The sequence below is a fragment of the Eleutherodactylus coqui genome, chromosome 5, assembly GCF_035609145.1.
Source record: "Eleutherodactylus coqui strain aEleCoq1 chromosome 5, aEleCoq1.hap1, whole genome shotgun sequence".
Classification (NCBI taxonomy): domain Eukaryota; kingdom Metazoa; phylum Chordata; class Amphibia; order Anura; family Eleutherodactylidae; genus Eleutherodactylus; species Eleutherodactylus coqui.
Window position 1 is genome coordinate 85,299,479 of NC_089841.1, and position 19,800 is coordinate 85,319,278.

At 40.8% G+C, this 19,800-nt stretch overlaps 1 protein-coding gene across 1 annotated transcript in view; it reads left to right on the forward strand.

Annotated features, from left to right (window-relative positions):
- Positions 1-19,800, forward strand: part of CWC27 (CWC27 spliceosome associated cyclophilin) — a 181,149-nt gene that overhangs the window by 110,703 nt on the left and 50,646 nt on the right. The window contains exons 12-13 of the mRNA XM_066602791.1: positions 7,826-7,935; positions 10,516-10,622. Coding sequence (XP_066458888.1) covers positions 7,826-7,935; positions 10,516-10,622 — 217 coding nt within the window. The remainder of the gene's footprint in view (positions 1-7,825; positions 7,936-10,515; positions 10,623-19,800) is intronic.

The following is a 19,800-nucleotide window of genomic DNA, read 5'->3' on the forward strand; positions in this document are numbered from 1 at the left end:
TCGCTAGAACAAAGTGTCTGTGGCGCTAAGTGCAATGCCACTCTGTCTCCTATCAGACACTGCACAGCTTTCTCTAGCGGCTGCATGGTCATCCCGTTTTTAACCAATGGCCAACCACTTACCCACCGGAAAAAATCAGAACTTACTGGAGACAAGTTAGTGCAGTGGGGCGGTGGCACAGTGCATAGCACAAAGGAAAGAAATCAAAAAGTTCACATTTCAAAGTGGAAGACAAATTGTATCTCTGTTTTAACTAGTACGAGTTATCTGCTTACCAGATGTTTTCTAATATTGAATACAGGATTTCAGACTTCCAGGTAGCAGCGCGACGTCTGGATCCTCTGACATCTGTCATGTGTTAGACATGCACGGTTTTTGTGCTGTACACGGATTGTAATCACTCACATGGGTCGCTGTCCCCCATGGGGTTCATAATCTACTTTCCTTATCTCAGACACATACTCAAGCCGATTTCATAGGAAGCTAGTTGACCGAAGAATGTTTTTAAAGCATGTGAGGAGGCCGGAGTGCCGCTTTCAAAGTTATGTTGGATTTCCTGTCCAATCTACATTGCAAACTCCAGTGGACTGGAAAATACTTTATTAACTTGTGTTTAGTGTCTCATTTGTGAAATCTTTCCTGCTTACCTCGTCCTCATAATTTTATGCTGAAGAACAAGAGTTATGTTCTGTCTTGGATCCAGGGTCGGACTGGCCCACCAGAGAACTCAAGCATCTTCCAGTCTGTATTGAATGACAAACCTATGTCAGCTGATATTGTGATCTGCCAGGTTGGAAAATTTTGGCCGGGGTAGACTGATGCTACATCTGTTTGGCATGATCAACTGGTGATTTGCCACTTCACGCAACCAGCAGTTAGTGGGATCACTGGCGCGAACAATCCCAAGGATAGTTGACAAGTTGCAATCTGGCTAATGCTTATCTTATGAGTATGGCCAACATAACAGTCAGCCATAGGCTGAACTTCTGTCCGTGGAAGACTTTTATATGCCTAAATATCTCAATGTTGTTGTTCTTCACATGCATAATGTACTCGCATGTAAGAATACACTGCTCAAAGAAGTAAAAGGAAAACACTTACTCATCACAGTATAACCTCCAGACTCCCAGTCACTTAAATGTCAGGGATATCAATGTGTCCAGTTAGGAAGCAGAAGCAATTGTGAATCAGCTTCACCTGCTTTGATGCAAATGCAAGTGACAACAGATGCACTGGAGAGGCGACAGCAAGATAACCACTCAAAAGGGAATGGTTTTGGAGCAGGTGGCCACAGACTATTTCTCTTTCCTTATCCAACCTGACTGATTCTTCTTTAGTTTTGCATTTTCTTAGTGTCCTTGTCACTACTGGTGGCATAAGGTGGTACTTGCAGCCCTATCAGGATGCACAGGTGGTCCGGTAGTCCTGCTCTTCCAGGTGCCCTTGTAAGGATAGCTGCGTCTCACAGCACAGTCTCAAGAGTGTAGAGCAGATACCAGAACATGGGCCATTACATGAGGCGAGCTGGACATGGCCGTAGAAGGGTTTCAACTCGGCATCAGGACTGGTATGTGGTCTTTTATATTTGGAAGACCAGAAGGCACTGCCAGAGCCCTACAAAATGACCTCCAGCGGGGTACTGATCTGCATATATTTGACCAAATGGTCAGAAACAGACTCCATGAGGGTAGCTTGAGGGTCCGACTTCCTGAAGTGATACCTCTACTCACAGACCAGCACCATGTAGTTCGATTGGTGTGAACGCCATATTTGGCAGGTCTATCATTAGCACTCTGTTCTCTTCACAAATGAGAGCAGTTTGACACTGAGCATATGTCTTTTGTTCAACAAGATCCGATTATTCATGATTTAAGTGTTAAAAAAGTATGGCCATATTCACTTACCAAAAGAGTAGTGGGACACAAAAAGGGAGGCGGATACATAACCTCCCACTAAATGCAGAATACCAAAGGATAAATGGAGGAGCTTAAAAAGGTGCAAGGTACTAATGAACAACCGTTCAGATGACCTACAGAGAGGGTAGTGGCCATCCAGTGCTACACCTACATATAGATATAGGATACAACATATATCACTCAATGCACATCCAGAACCCACAGATGGGCATAAAGCAAGCTGAAATATAACAAAGAGCAATCCACATCTGGCACTGACACCCTGGGCTCCCCCTAAGGGCCAAGCAGCAGTAAGTGTTCCCTTAAATTTTTTTTAACCAATGTATAGTAGAAATATACCAGTACAATAAAGATGGAAATAGAGGATCAAAAGTAAAAGTCCTATTATAATGAATGTAGTAAAGAAAAGTTAACAATCCTGGTCCAAGTTTTTTGGTGAATACAAATAACAATAAACATATTTTCAATTACACTTTATTAAATTTGCATAAACCTATTTTGTATCCCCATTAAAGGTCCGTTAAGATCAGACTATCGTTTGAACAATGTCAGAGTTCGCTCAGGCAGCCTGTTTATACCGGCAGATACATCGTTGGTTTGTTCAAACAAGAAATCGTTTAGTCATTCCCGTATGTATTTGTGAATGAGAGCAACTGACTGAGGGCTATTTAAACTGAATGATAAGTGAACGAGCCAACAATGATTATTAGTCGTGCATAAAATGAACGGCAAACAATTATCGTTCACATTTGCTCGTTTGAATGATTTTTTTGAAAGATAATCATTCCATGTAAAAGAGCCTTAACTGTAACAACCCATACACCACACACAAAACTCAATTAATACATTATTTATGGTGATCGGTATGGGTCATAAAAATGTATTTTTCTTCTATTTACCCATTAAAAAAATAATATAATTTAAATGATTAAATATGTGAAAAATGACACCTAAAGAAAACTACATCTCCTCTTCTGGAAAACAAGAGTGCATACAGTTACAGTGATGTTAAAAAAATAGTTATGGCTGTTGTATAAAACTCCTGTCGCACACAGGACAATAAGGATTCCTACGCCTGCCTGATGGGTTCTACACCGTCATTAATCATAGCTGGTAGCAGGAGGCAGAAGCCTTCCGCAAATATAGTGAGCTTCTGCCCCGCGGGCAACTTAACTGCACTTTATGTAGTTTCTTGTAGCACAAAACTATAAAATCCAGCTTAAAAACATTCAAGATTTATATATTTAGGCCATGTTAGTCCGGCATCGTGTAGAGCTTTTATTACTGTTGAATTGAGCCAATGACTTAACACAGCCTTGTTTGGTTATCCAGAAATCTGCAATTCTGCTTGATATTGAAGATCTGGCAAGCAGAACTTTTTCTAGTTGATACTTCTATGAAAATTTGTTTCCAGTTGTCCACAGTTCAGTGTTAAAAAAAAAGTGACAAGCAGGAGCCCCTATTAGATGACACAGGTCACAGATCGGCACGCTATCGGGAGTTGGAAAAATGTACAAAAAATTGTACAAGAAAACATACATGACAACTCACCAGGAGTTTACAAAAAAGAGAGCGAATAGCTCAGTGAGGCCAATAATGACTCTTTCGGGCTTCACTGGGTCACTTTATAGGTTGGGTTGTGTTGCTGGTGTAATTTATAGCTCTACAATCACATTGATGTCTTTGTTATTCTAGATCTGACATAGTGACAGGTTCTCCTTCGGTGGATGGTTGCTGGGCTGTCATACAGTTAGATATAACGGGGACAAATGTTTCTGCAGACTTAAGAAAATGCTCTGTTCAATCTTTTTATTACTAAAGCAGATTCAGAAATATACATACATGTGGAAACATAACTTAGCTTGAAATCATAGTGGAATATTCTTTATGCATTTTTGATTTATGATGCACATTCATGGTGTAGGAAACTGGTCATTACTTGTAATTTCTGCAATTATTCTTCCTTAAATAGTGAAAGAGTAAATGCACTTTTCTACAAACTTTGGACATGTCCGAGCGACTTTTTTAAAATTTGTGATCAGTGGGGGTCCTGCTGCTGAGACCCCTGCTGGTTGCTGAAAACTGGCACATAGAGGTCTTTAAATGAACTTGAAACACTTCTTTGGCTCTGTTTTTATAATGGCTTCCAGTTATGACAGGTTCGATTTAAAGGGATTGTCCGGTTGTAAACTATTCATAACTTATCCGCAGGATAAGTAATCAGGGGTCCATTGCATAGGACTTCCTGCAGATTAACTGTTTGCCAGGCCAGAGTGCTTGTGCACTGAGCTTCTGCAGGAAGCAAATGGCTCCGTTCTTACTGGTAGCCAGGCTTGGTATTTCAGGCAAAGTTCCCATTCATTTCAATGATGGTGCCACCTGTCTCTGGATGGTGGACAATGGAACAGTTGGAGCTGTCCAGGCTTGTTGAACGATCAAACGAAAATCTGTACTGGTGGTCTGTCATGGGCTTCCTGAGCCCGGTGAGCTTGTGTGCATGCCTTCATGCATACACTAGTCCCAACATGTCCTAATATTCTGGTCAGAACGGTTCAGGTGGAGGGCAATTCATTGATATGACCATCCAGCTTCTCGCATTCCAATAATGCACCCCCTCTCAAACCCTGTTAACTAGGCAAAATCTCTTCAATTGTGTCGTAGAATCATGTGTAGTGGTCAACAAACTCTGCAAAAGCAAAAGAAGAGGCCCACTACACACAAGTAGCCTCTGAGAGTGGAACCACTTTTAGGGTGTCAGGTGGAAAGACCATTCATCCAATCACGCTACAACTTAAATCATTTGCATATCTGTCTGAGATGCAACTGCTTGCCAAGTTTTGTAGCAAAACGACAGACAACTCCTTCTAGGTACTTAATTTTTTTGCACAAAGAGTGTATTACCCACTCACTCATCATAAGTTTGGAGTGTGTAGAAAATGCAAACTTAAAAAATAACTGAAATCATACCCACCACCCTCAATTATGTCTCCCCAAGCCACTCACTTACTTTGTAGAAGAGAATAGCCCAGAATCTGGCCACCACGTTTTCTCCCAATGGATTGTCCCTACGTAGTGATCACATCACATTTTGCTTAATACATTACTATTCTGAAACCCACAAAAGGCAGCAGTGACATTCAACCTGATTTATATTTGAGAATTCACAAAGAATTCATGATGGTCATCAAAGTAGAAAAGAAGGGGGGAAGCAGTAGAAAATGGAGATATAAAATTGAAAACCATGTCCTCTTTTGAAGGGTGGTAAGCTAAGGATTGGTTACAGAGACACAGCGAATAGGTCTCGAACTATAGAAGATGCAGGTAACGTTATGCCCAACTGGGTAAACCATTTTGACTATATAGATGAGGGAATAAAGTTTTGGGGTGTGTGGCAAGACCTCCGGGCATAATATAATTACATGAAATTGTATATTGCCTAACTTTTCTATTTATAGATTAAAACCAGCATGTACACACATTTTGAGATTGGTAATTAGTTTGCTGAATCTTCTCTGTGAGATACATCGTCAGCATCCAGATACTGAGGAAGAGGTCCACCAACCTCGAAACGTGTGTGTATGCTGGTTTTAATCAATAAATAGAGACGTTTGGCAATATACAATCTCATGTAAATATATTATGCCTGGAGGTTGTATCACCACCCAAAATTTTTTTTTCCTTGTCTGTAGGATTAAAACTGATGTTGGCATGGTCAGATTTCAAGATTGGTAATTAGTTTGCTGAATCTTCTCTGCGAGATACACCGTCCGCATCCAGATACTGAGGAAGAGGTCCACCAACCTCGAAACGTGTGTACATGCTGGTTTTAATCAATAAATAGAGACGTTTGGCAATATACAATCTCATGTAATTATATTATGCCTGGAGGTTGTACCACACACCCCAAAAATATTTTCCTTGTCTATATAATTAAAACTGATGTTGCCATGGTCGGATACAAGCTTGGGGCTTTCCAGTGGTGCAAGGCTATAGCAAATACTAGCGAGGAACAATATTGTGTTGTCAAACACTTGTCACCCACAAACTCCGGAATTCCCTAGAGCTGTTTAATATGTACATACTGTAAAGTGATTGGAGCATGGCAGATCCTATATCTATGTGTATGTTATCAATCAAATTATTATGAGGTGCTTTAACCTCTAAAGGAAATCCCCTTTGGAAGTATGAGTTGGCATTTATAGCTTCAGATGAATGCCAGTTTACTGCCTGAATTTAATTTCTTTATATATTGGCAGAATGTTTACTTATGTTGGCACAGTGCCTCAATAACTTTGGCATGGTGCATGTTAATCATTTAAGCCGAGTCCTTCCTGCTTCTGTTTTTTCAGCTTCTGCTTCGATATAACTTCAATATTATTTGCAATACCAGCATGCATAAAACTCTGCCTTGTCTGGTCAGAATATACTGGATGATAATGCTTTCCACAAGTAATACTACATATTTCTGATTTATGGTTTTTTTCTACTTAGTTACATCTGTTTTATTATACTTTTCAGGCATTATGTAACTAAAATGGGTTTTCTAAATCTAACCTGAATTAACATGTACAGTATATACATACTGCTCAAAAACATTTTGGGGAACAATCAAGCATCCTAATATAACCCCAAGTTACTTACATTTAAGGGCTATCAACATGTGCAACGGTTGCGAATCAATTTCTCCATTAAAGTGCCAACAGGTTCAAGATGTACACCACTTCTTAAAGGGAACCTGTCACCAGCTATGAGCACCATAAACTAACTAAGCTCGTAGCTGTTGACGGGTTCCCTTTCAAGGCTACAAATGTTGCAAAATTTTACCTGGACTGATATTTGGAACTGTTCATAATTCCCTCCACCTTGACTAAAGTCCCTGTTCTAGCAGCAGAAAAACAGCTCCAAAGCATAACGCTGCCCCCACCATCCTCACTGTGGGTATGGTGTTCTTTTGGTAATGTGCAATGTTGGCTTTGCACCAAACATACCTTTTGGAATTATGGCAAAAAGTCCAGCCTTGGTCTCATCAGACCATAACATGTTCTCCCACATACTTTTGGCTGGCTTGATGTAAGTTTTGGCAAAACATTGCCGGACTTGGATGTTTTTCTTTGTTAGAAAAGTCTTGCCTTCCTACCCCACAGCCCAGACATATGAAGAATACGGGAGATGCACGCCCCATGTTTTACACAACCGGTACTTGCCAGAAATTCCTGCAGCTCCTTTAATGTTGGCAGCCTATCAGACCAATTTTCTTCTGGTCTTTTCATGAATTTTTGAGGGACATCCAGTTTTGAGCAATGTCACTGTTGTGCCAAACTTCTTGATGACCTTCTTCACTGTGCTTCATAGTATATTTAATGTGTTGGAACATCTTTTGTACCCTTCATCTGACTGATGCCTTTCAAAAATCAGACCCCTTTGATGTGCTGTAAGTTCTTTACAGACCAACAAAGAAAATGTCAGGAAAATCCTCCTAGAAGGGCTAAACTTTATGGGGTAAATTAGAATCCCTGTAAATAATGGCAGAAGTGTACTGACTACTATTTACCATGAGGTTAAATGTGATTGGCTACTTCTGAACACAGCCACATCCCCAAATATAAGAGGGTGCGAACACTTATACAACCACATTGAGTTTTTCTTGAACTTTTTCCCCCCAGAAAAGCTTTGCTTCGTTTTCAATGGAATTATACAGATAACTGTATCACACTGAAGGTGGAAAGAAATATGAAAAGATTCATCTTAGGCAGATTTTTTTTAACATGATTAAAACCTGGTATTTTATCAGGGTTGTGTAGACTTTGTATATACATACAGTGGATGAATTATTTCAGCTACCAGTCCTATGTGACATTAACTATTTGCATAGGTTCTGTATTTTGACATTTACTACTTCCGTTTTTTAGCTGAACAAACAATCGCTAACAGCGCCCTGGCAGAATACATGGGAGAGAAAGAAAAATATAACGACTGCAGGAAGAAGAATACAAAAAAAGGATCTTCCAGAGAAGAGCAGGTGATTCATCCAGAAATATAGTTCTATATATTTTTATGCATATATATATATACGTTTATATGTTGCTTGAAAAAAATATTCCGGCATGCCCGATCTTTCTGTATTTTGCTCTTTTTTTATCGCCCATGTTTCCCTATGGAGCCTTTGTTTTTCGCATCACAGTGTCATTTGTCATTTGACATTACTTTGCATCCAAAACCCACCAAAAAATAAAAGTACTGAACAGGAATGGGTGATTACTAGATTTTAAACGTTACTTTTATTCTAAAAATATAAGGTGGAGTAAATATAATTGACACGACCACACAATGTTCGTTGTAAAACTAGAATTCCAAATAACACAAAAGTATATTAAAATGATACTCCATACATATGGCTAGGCACCAACATCTTGATGTCACATTTATGCAAAAGCATAAGCAGTGTAGTCTTGTGTTCCTTCCCGGACTGTGAACAACGCTAATGTAAGCAAGGAGCCGTCTTACCAGGCCTGTCGTATGTATCGACCGACACTTCCAGGGTCATCAATATTCTATATCCAAAGAGGCAAGGCAATTCACATCTGTTACAGAAGACCAGACCATGTGAACGTAGCCCTAGGAGTCTCTGGCGCTAAACATATGATCAACAGGATGATCATTCCAACAAGGATGGCCCTGCGCTAAGCGTGTTAATGGCAGCACTAGATGATCAGCTGATCAGCCAGGGTCCCGGACAGCGGACCCCAGCCGATCAACTATTGATGACCTATACTGAGGATACGTCATCAATAGTATTTTCCTGGAAAACCCCTTTAATTTGTACTGCTTTGTAAAATGGCATCTTACACTGCCATCAGGTAATGGTAAGTAAGTGCAAGAAAATATGCCGAATTTGTATTGTGGCTCAATTCAAGAGGACCTGTCAGACCTCCTATCTTGTCTGTTTTAGTAAATACCTATATTCCCCATACAATCACAGTTACACAACATCTTTTCTTGGCGATTGCTCTATTAAAATCTAAATAATTGACAGCGTGATGCTGACCGTGCTGTACTGGGTGGTGACTGACCGTATTGACGAGGTGAAGGGAATAACCAGTCAACATACTCCTAAACTTTCAGGATGAATAAGATGAACAGACCTTTTGGGTGCTCTCTTTAAGGATACACGACACCACTTCTGACCCATCTTGTGATCTGGCCTTTTCATAATCTGCCCTCAATGAATGTACTGACCTCTCCTCCATGCATTAGAAGGCAAAATTTGGCAGTCATGGGTAAACGTGGTGATTTGAGTGACTTTGACGGCAAGCAGATTGTTGGTATCTGGAGATGTGGTGCCAATTTTCTGAAATAGTAGCACTTGTTGGCTGTTCCTGAACCAAGGTATAAAGAGTCTACCAAGACCGGTTGCACCATGAATAGATGGAAGATCACACAGCATTAGGCCATGTTGATTGTTACTAGAGGCAAGTGTAGAGTGATACATCTGGTATCTCCGCAAATGCGTGCCACAGCGGACTAACTGACCCAGCAGTATGACAGCAAGGAAGTTAAATAAATTTCCACCTTAACCATGCCGTGTTCCTTGCATCGTCTGCCTTGCATAGTTCTCACGAATGATATCAATGGTTCTTGCACATGTGGCAGAAGGTCATCTAGAGTGATGAGTCTCATTTCCTGCTGTACCATATGGATGGCTGGGTTCGCATCTGGCATAAACAGCATGAAGCCATATCCCATGAGTGCACTGTTGGGGTTCAACAGGCTGATGTTAGCTGTGTTATGGTCTGGAGAGTGGTTTTTCTGGCATGGCCTAGTATCATTGGTTATCATACCACAATCCTTGAATGGTGAACTCTGCAAGGACCTGTTAGCTGACCATCTGCACCCATATCTTCAGGAAGTCTTCCCCAACCACGGTGCCATCTCTCAACAGGACAACATTCCCTGTCATCACGCTCAGATCACTATGAAGTGGTTGGATGAACATGACAATGAATTCTTCACACTGCCTTGAAACAGGTGTAAGATCTGTTCCCACGTATTTACAAAATGAGCACCAACAACGGAGCTACTGCAGCAGGCATAGGTGGAGTTAAGTATGGAGGATGTTCACCATCTTGTGGCATCTGTTCCATGATGTATGAAAGCCATGATTGCCCAAAAAGGTGGACCAACCCATTCTAGAGTAGGCGTTCCTAATGCAGCAATCATTCAGTATATATAATCCTAGACAACCCCTCTAAGTCATGACCTGGGAAATATGTATCTATTGCAAATTAACTTTAATGGTTCTTAAAGTTTACAAATAATTATGGGAGAGTTTTGGGTTGAATTAAATTTACCACATGACAATAGTACTAATAATGATGTCTTTGTGAGCAAGTCAGTCCTTGCATCATCAGAAATGGCTTTGATGTCCAAGTGTCATCGGTCGCATTAAATGCAGATGTTCTGAGAACTTATGTTTACCCAGTAAGTGCTGTTAGAGATAATACATATTACCTATGTCATCAGAGATCCGCTGATGCAATTCTCACTACTTATTACTCAGAATTGACATATTTATTTGACATTTTAATCTGTCCCATTTCAGACTTTGTCTCTCTTGGACCGCTTTAAGTCAAAATTGACACAGGCAATAATTGATGCACCAGAAGAGGATCCAGTATCGGAGATAGAAGAAGACGACGATAAAGGATGGTAAGGGATAAGTTGATTCCCATAAAGCTTAGTTATTCTATACTTTTTTTTTTTTTAAGAGATCTACACATAGTACATATTTTTGCTATTGGGTGCTGCAGTACATAGTAAATCTACATAACCATACTTCTAGTCTGGGCCTCCAATGTCCTTCTCAAAGTCGTAACTTGGCAGAGTTGGTGTGTATCACTTGTATGATTGTTAGCCTACTGAAAATAACAATGGTTGACCTCCCATTAAAAAATGTGGACCTATTACAGTGAAGCAATCACACACTAGTTTAGTTGTCAGCTTTTTTATAACGTGTAAATTTCAATGTGGAGAGACTCTTCTGGCAGCAGCTTACCTCCCAGCAGAATAAAACGAACAAGCATGGTTAAAGTCCAACATACTTGATCCTCATTTCCCTGCACCTCCACCAACATTTGCTGTCGGGGACAGTCAGAAGGCTGCCATGAACATTAGATTTTCCAGAGCAGACACCACTCTCCAGCCGCTCTCCAGCTAATTGAGAGTTACTCCCCTCAGTGATAACCATATGCCCTAGTAAAACAGCCCAGTGACTTATGAGTGGCAGGGCTAATGCCCCCGGACGGATTATTACTGCGGAATTCACAGCCAGACACCCGCTGCGAATTCCGCAGCAATGTCCATCCATAGACATGCTGTGTTAAAAGATTCTCCACCGCCCACGAGCGGAAATCAACTGCGGGACAGAATCACAGCATGTTCTATTTTGTGCAGAAAATCGCATGGACGGCTTCCATTGCAGTCAATGGAAGCCATCCATCCTGCGATATTCCGCACTGTGGGCATTGCGGTAATCCACATCACAGTCCAGCGCTGGCGCGTCATATGGTCATCAACATTGTCTATTTATTTGTGTGTCTTCAAAAGAGGTTGAACAGCACATCTTGAAATCCCAGTGTGCTTTGGGAGAGACCTTGCTGATGTAGTATAACTATCTTGTGCCTTGCAATATGAAACTGTCTTCCACAATCTCACCTTTGTAGCAATTTGGCTGTTCCTCATCTAATTTTAAGCCTCCTACACAGCTGTTTGTTTCAGTTAATGTCTGTATTTCAACGTAAATATGAATATGATGATCATTATCACCTTTTTGGTTTAATAGTTTAATCATATACCTTACTATAAACCTACACAATCCCTGACTTTGTGCAAGTGTACCTAGAAGAATTACAGGCTGTTTTGAAAGCAAAGGGGTGGTCACACCAAATATTTTTTTTGAGTTCATTCACTTTGTTAATTACCAAAAATAAACGACTAACTCTTATATTTTTGAAAGCATTCTTACCTTGCAGCCTTTTTTCTACACCTGCCTACAACGTTTGTGCAGTACTGTATAACTGTTTTGTATGGCCACCTTTGTTGTTGTTAGTGGTGTAGTCGTTCACGACCCTCGGCGACCCTAAAGGCTCCCTCCCTCCATGTTTTTTGGTTTTGCACTGCTTCTTTCAGTTGTGTGTTATCCATGACAGTATCAGCCATCGTGTACTTTGGCGGTCGGGTCTTCTTTTGCCACGGATCTGTCCAAGCAATATTGATTTTTTCCAACGACTCTGCTTGAATTACATGGCCAAAATATGTGAGTCTTTTGGCCACCCTAAAGGATCTTTTGCACGGGACGACTATTGGGCGCTAAAGCGCCTGACAGCTATCCCATCTAATCGCTCTTTTGCTTTCACACAAAAGCAATTATCGCTCAGAGAATAGAGGTGGAGCGGGCCGGAGATTTATTCATTCACAGTAAACAGGCAGTCGTTCACAGATGAGAATGTAGAAAGTTCGGGGATAAGTAGATTTCTCCCCAACTAGCAAATCTATACAAGAAAAGCAACCCGAATGCATTTCTCCTGAGATGCATACAATAACCCTCTGTAAATGGGGCATAAGGAGCAGTTAGGGTCTCCTCTTTGTTAAGGTCCAGGGATCCAAAAAGTGTATCAAATCGTTGACCTTCAAATGTTGCCCCCGGATAACAATTCTTCATCTTCTTACCCATACTAGGACATGGTTGGACATTACGTGTGTTCACATTTTTTCTTTGCCCAATTCTTCCTACCATCTGGTTTCCTCTATTTTAACCCAGCACACTTTATTCATCTCCGTTCTCTTTCTCAGTGCCACATTCTTTCAACCCCACTATATCCTCCTGTATTTTTTCCTGGCATGTCTTCCCCTTCAGCCAGTGTCAGTCAACTCTGTATAGACAGACTGCAAGAGGAAGCACACCGTGACACACAGAATAAACATTTCCTATTAATATAGTATAAAACGGAGTACAGTGACTGCTAGACTACCTCTATTGACCTTGGACGTCTGCTCTCGCTAGCAGTTTGATTATTTATTTGGACCCTCCGTGGTTACTTTGCTATGGTACATTGCTGCATATTAGATATAAAAACATATTATAGGAAGTGTGCCTAGCTGTTGAATATTTTTTTTCCCCGGTGTCATAAAGGAATGTGTTGGAACTCTATTATGTTGCACGTAGCCTTGGGGAACACGAATTTCAGCACACTTTATTGGCGATAATTAAAGGTATAGTTAATTGATTAAGCATGCGGTAAGCTGAGCCATTTTGGAATCCTGACCTTTTAGTAGCAATTGAGAACTTTGCTTGGACCTTGTTTTGACGACCACAGAACCAGGCGTTAGAACACTTTGTTTGCACAGTTGTTGTTATTCTGGATGCCATTAGACCATTTCTGAACTGTATATTCCTTATTTCAATAGCATTTCCTCTGATTGTCGGTTTACAATTCGCATTACAATGGTGCCAAAAGCAAGGGTCCGAAATGACCTTTTAGCTATTGGCAGTAAACGCTTGAAATGTCACAAAGTGTTTCAACAGCCAGACAAAAAGCAAGGCAAAACGGAGAGGTGGTTTTGTGATGCTTAGCAATATTATGGAGGTACATTATGTTCTTCAAGAATAATGGCTCTCTCATTATGCCCAACCATAGTAGCTGTATTCAGCAGAGTAACCTCACTTGTGTGAAGCTCTTAGACCATGAAGTTCTTTTGTACAATTATACCACAGCTCCAAAAATTTGGATCGGTTATGCAGACACTTAAAATTCTTATAAACTTGCATACCTTTACACAAGTTTTAAAGCAGACGCCTAGGCTCTTCTGATATAGTAAATACTTGTATTATTCATCAAATAACAATGCTGGAACACCCAACTTGTCATTTTATACTTTTCCAGGAGGAAAGTAATTAGACACCTGAGCAAGAATCAAAAGTAGTATTTATTTCTATATGTTAATACTTAGTGGGGCCTCCTCTCCCGCTAATGACATCAGATACTCTCCTTGGCATACTTTCTATTAACGTCTAATATGCTTTAGCTGGCATTTCCCTCCATTCGTCCTGAAAACTTCTGGTGAATTATCTGAAAGAAGCATCTGCCCATCTACAGTAGTGCAAGGAGCGTTGTCATTGGAGAGTTGAGCAATGGAAGAACATTCTATGGAGTGATGAATCGCTACTCCAACTTCACATCAGATGGCTGTACCTGGGTGTATAGGATTCCCGGGGAACGTCTTTTGCCTGAGTGTGCTGTGCCAACAGTTAAGTGGGGCCTCCTTTGGCCCTAATGAGATTGGATACTTTCTGTGGCATTCTTTCTATTAATTTCTGATACAAGTCAACTGGTGTTTCCCTCCATTTATCCTGTAAGTGTCTGCCGAGTTGTCACAAAGAAGATGGACACTGTTTATTTTCACTGACCCAATGTTCTAGTGTGACTCAAAGACATTCCATAGAATTCAGGTGGGGACTCTATACAAGCCAGTCCAATTGTGAAACATCCATATCCTCTAACCAACGTGAAATAGCATTTCATTTGTGACAAGGCGCGTTGTCTTATTGTAAGTATTGTTGACTAGTCCTACAGTATTGTCGGCAGCACATTATGACCTGGAATGTCAAGGTACACCTCTGTTCTTGATTCTTTACGTGGTATGGTTTCAGTCTCTATAATGAACAGACCAAGACCATGTCACATAAAACATCCCCCGACCATAACGGAACCTCCGCCGTACTTAATTGTTGGTACAACACACTTAGGCATAAGACGTTCCCCGGACATCCTCCACACCCAGGTACCTCCATCTGATGTGAAGATGGATTAGTGTGATTTATCACTTCATAGGATGTTCTTCCATTGGTCGATTGTCCAATGATGACACTCCTTGCACCATTGTAGACTGGCCGATTCATCTTCTTTGAGAGGACTAGCCAGACTTTTTCAGGATGAATGGAGGGAAATACCAGATGAAGTGTATCATACGTTAGCAGAAAGTATACCACGGAGAGTATCTGATGTCATATGTACATAAATACTTCTTTGGATCTTACTCAGGTATCCAATTTTATTTTTGGTAGGATAGTGTAAAACAACTGCTAAGAAAAGGTCCTCCGGCATTGTTACCTTATTTTAAAAAAAAGTATTTACTAAAACAGACCTGTCCGGAAAGCTGTTAGGCCTGTTTTTACTTTGGTGCATTTGGATATCCACGTGTTTTTGTTATGATAGCCTGGGGCTTAACACAGGATTGTCCATTGAGAGATTGGTTATGCATACATACGGTGTTTACAGATAGCTGTTTTTTTTCTGCACAGGCAATAATGTATTGGAATGCACAAGTAATTAAAAATGAAAAATAAATGTCCCCCAATAGCAGTGTAGCTATAGGGGGTCACAATTGTGACTCAACCCTAAGCCAGGGGGGCCAGAGGTCCCCATTACCACATTAATTGTAGCTGCAGTGCTCCATCTGTCCCTCCCCTAGTGTTCCTGCACCTCAATCCAGCAGAACTCTGTGTCACTTTTTCAATAAGCCTATGGTGCAGTTGTGTGTCTGTCGTGCTCAGCATAGCCTGGCTCCATCCCCTCTCTCCACTGTTTCAAGCACATGCAGGGGCATAGCTAAAGGTCTGTTGGCCTCGGTGCAAGAACTTCAGCTTGGTACCCCTCCCTACTGCTGTTCATGGCTGCTGGATGTGGTCTGCCTGAAACGCTCAGCTGCATCGCTGGGTCTCTTAAGTGGCTCAATGATACTGCACTAACAGCAAGGGATATTGCTAGAGGTTTAAAAGATTAAGGGCCAAGCTCTTTAGGAGAAATTTTATCCCTCCCGACCCACATCATAGGCCTTTCCCCTAGCCAACCCAACAACCTACTGCATAATGATGAAGGTCAAAAACCTAAAAACAGTCTGTCTGTACAAGGTTTTCTCTTCTTATGAAGAAGATTCTAGCTTTGACTTATCTTCCCAGTCATTGTTTCTAGGCTCGTTAAAAGGTCAGACATTGACTTGCAGGAATCTTGACTTCTAATAGTTGGCGCTGTAGAGTCATCCTCCCATTTGCATTTGCTGGGGGAAAAAGTGCAGAATACACCATGATGGAACCCAATTGACCCAATTATAAGCCAGTGGGGTCCATCAGGTTGAAATCCATTGCTTGGCTTGAATTCCATTTTTTTTTGCATCTATGAAGGAACTGATAAACCAAACTCAAAAACTGGCTGATGGTTGGGATTTTATCAGTTTTTTGGAGATCAACGTGGAGATGCTTATGCAGAACAACCTCTCCAGAAGACGTCCTCTAAGTAGACTACCTCCTTTTCCAGACCAGATTTCCTTTGATAGCTTTTCCACCATATATTATACATGCTGACCATCATTTTAAGAATATCAGCCCCTAGAAGACCCCTTTTTAATCCAATTTTGGGTGGTCGTGTTTCAAGACATTTCACTATACATGTATTTGTATTGTCTGCCTAGTATATTCTTCTCCAGGGCTTCCTTGCTCATTGTCTATGGGCAGAGAAAACATTCCAGTAGTCTGTCTATAGACAATTGGTGATATTTTACTTCGGTTGACCATCCCTAGTGTTTGCATTTTCAGCCAAGCCTTTCCACTGGCACGGGTCACATGAGACATTTTGATCCTTTTTAGCGGTTCTCAACTGTTTCTTTATGCAAAACATTTTGTAACCCAATTCCTTTGTAAACATATTGTGTAGTGTTTGATAATCATTACCAGACTGCGCCATCTAAAACACGGCATTTAAGGAAGTGTTATTAGCAGATCTGAAAAAGGAGATACCAAATACAAGCATTCTCCACTGAAATATCTAAGGAAGTCGTCCAAGACTGCCAGGTAATGTGGAATTTTTGGGACAGTCTGGCAGCGGTGATAACATGTACCTGTCTACAGCTCGACATCCACAACTGTCAGTCACAGACATCCTGTCTCAATTCCTATACTAGCAGCACTCCATAGACTTTAGTCCTTCTAATGTGTTTGGGTCTAATCAAGTTAAATCATTCATACGTAATGCACAAATGTTTGATCGCAACACTTGCATCATGTGTTCAAGGTGCTCTCAGGGGGGTTGGTCACTTTTTGGCAAAATTTATGATTCATTAGAAGGGACGCTATAACTCCTCAGTGCTTATCCTACTTTCCTGTCTATGGGAATGAAGGGGGCAGCAGTCATGTGATTACAGTGCTTTTCTGGCTGTTCCTCTTGGCCATACACAAGAAAATGTCAGCTCTTCTGACATAGTAAATACTTGTTTTTTTGGGAAATAACCATGCTGAAGCACCCAGCTGTTAATTCAAATATTTCCAGGAGGAATATTACACTATCCTACCAAAAGTAATGAGACACCTGAGCAAGAATCAAAAGTAGTATTTCTTTACATATGTTAATGCTTAGGGGGTGTCTTTGGCCATAATGACATCGAATATCCACCGAGACGTACTTTCTACTAATGTCTGAAACACTTCAGCTGGTATTTTCCCAAATTTATCCTGCAAATGTGTGTTGAGTTCTCTAGAAGAAAATGTATGCTATTGATATTTTCTGACCTGACATTGCAGTTGATCCCAAAGACATCTTGTAGGGTTCAGGTTGCGACTCTGTGCAGGTCAGTCCAATTTTGGATCATCCATATCCTCAAACCGAGGTTAAGCAGTGTTGGATTTCTGACAAGGTGTGTTGTCTTGTATGGCTGACCATTCCCAGAGTATTACCACATTAACAGCAGCACATTATTGTCTAGAAGGTCAGGGTACACCTCCGTGTTCCTGGTTCTTGTCACTACAACCAACAGGCTGAGACCATGCCACTTAAAACATCCCCAGACCATAACAGAACCTCCGCTGTACTTAACTGTTAGCACAACACATTCAGGTAACAGGTGTTCCCCAGACATTCTCTGCACCCAGGTACTATGATTTTAAGGTGAACTTAAAATCCATTATTCAGCTATCTCCACGGGAGTCAGGAGATAACATTGTAATCTGCCGTCAGCCGCAAGGAGATCAATGCAGCTGTGTGCACAGCTGCATGTGTGATTAATCACTCGCTGAGCTCTGCAAACAGCTCCTGGGGGCCCTTTTACATGCAAATAACAATGATAAAGTGTTAATGGCCAAAATGGCAGTCATTTGACAGATTATCTTTGCATGTAAATGAGCCCTTATCTGGGATTTACACTATTTACTTAACTCCATTAAACCCTGGCTGAATGCTGCAGCAGATTTATAATGTACACTGACTACCTGCTCTGTAGGTATCCCACAATAGAAGTTTTAAAAAAGTAGCAGGACAGCACTACAAAGAAACTTGCCAGTAGAAGTGCATTAAATTGAGTATTAATAATTAATAGACTGAATTGGCATGGTGGCATTGTCCTAGTCAGAAAGCAAACCACCACACCAATAAACAACATCAGCTGTTAGCAAAGTCTATTGAATGAACAGTGCAATAGAAGAAACCCATATCCAGTTCTGGACATCCACTTGGAGGGCGATTAGCCCGATGATACCCAGTCCCAGTTATCCTGACACAGGAAATCATAAAAGGTAAAGGGACCAGCGCTCAGGGGTATATCCTCAAATAATACAATATGGTATAATACCCACAAGGAAAGCTATAACTTATTTCTGAGGGGGAGTGATGGAACAAAATTCTCCACTACCTCCTTATTCCAAGTTAACTCTATAGCCAATCACTCCCCAGATGTATCAGGAAGCATGGCAAGTGCTAACAGGAGCAGTGAAGCAGTTTATTGCCAAGGTAATGCAAGTACATACATTAGGTCCAAAAAGCTGAAACATGTTTTGTTATGGAAGAATGATATTCTTGTATTCACCGAGTTTTGTCATGGAAGCATGATGTATTACTTTTGCATATCCTGTCATGGAAGTGTGAGGTTATTACATTTGCATATCCTGTTAGGTGTGTTAAAATTCATTGGCCCATGTTCACACCTACACAGGGACCACATCCTCCCTTTTGTTACTGCCAGGAGACTCCATTAACATTGCTATGGTGTTTTGCCTCTCACAAAAGAAGTTGCACAGCAGTGGCTCAGCAGATGCTATTGAGAGAAGTCCTCCTCATTCATGCAGATACAAAGCCACCAGACATCTCTGGGATGAAACACTGGATTTGGACACAAGAGAAATTAATAACCAAATTTATATCATTGATGAGATATAGCATCTTCTAAATCATGAAATACTGCTGAACACAACCAATTCACTTTCATAGTCATGCACCCATGAGAACAGGCCAGAGCGCATGTGCCATGAACTAACAATCTCTTGTGCATTGTGTCTGGTGTCTATGGATTGGTAAAGTCATGATATAAAATATAGCAGTCATAGTTTTTCTCCTGGAGGACCTCCGCAGGAAATATGAGCAAAATATTGAATTGTATTTCCATCTTGGGTTCCTGATCGTACACTCAGCCGGTCTCTCCCTGATGTCATGGGGGGAGGTCAGAGGTGTCACTACTGGAGCCTTTAAGATGCTAGGAGTACAGATGCTAGATTGTCAGATTCTAGAGGGCTGTACGAGAATACAAGCAACTGTCCATCCCCCAGTGTGTCCTCTTGAAAACCAGCTTCTCACCAATCTACTCCACATGTACTGGTATTTCTGTTTTTCTATCCGTTTTATTTTCAATAACTGTCTATATTGTAGATTCCTTTCCCTTTTGTATATTACCCCTTTTTGTACTTTTTATAAGTACTGCTATCTTTTTGGAACAAAGTCTTAAATCTTTATTAGTCCATTCTTGGAACTCTATAAACAATCCACAGACCCCGATAAATGTGGCAATTTAA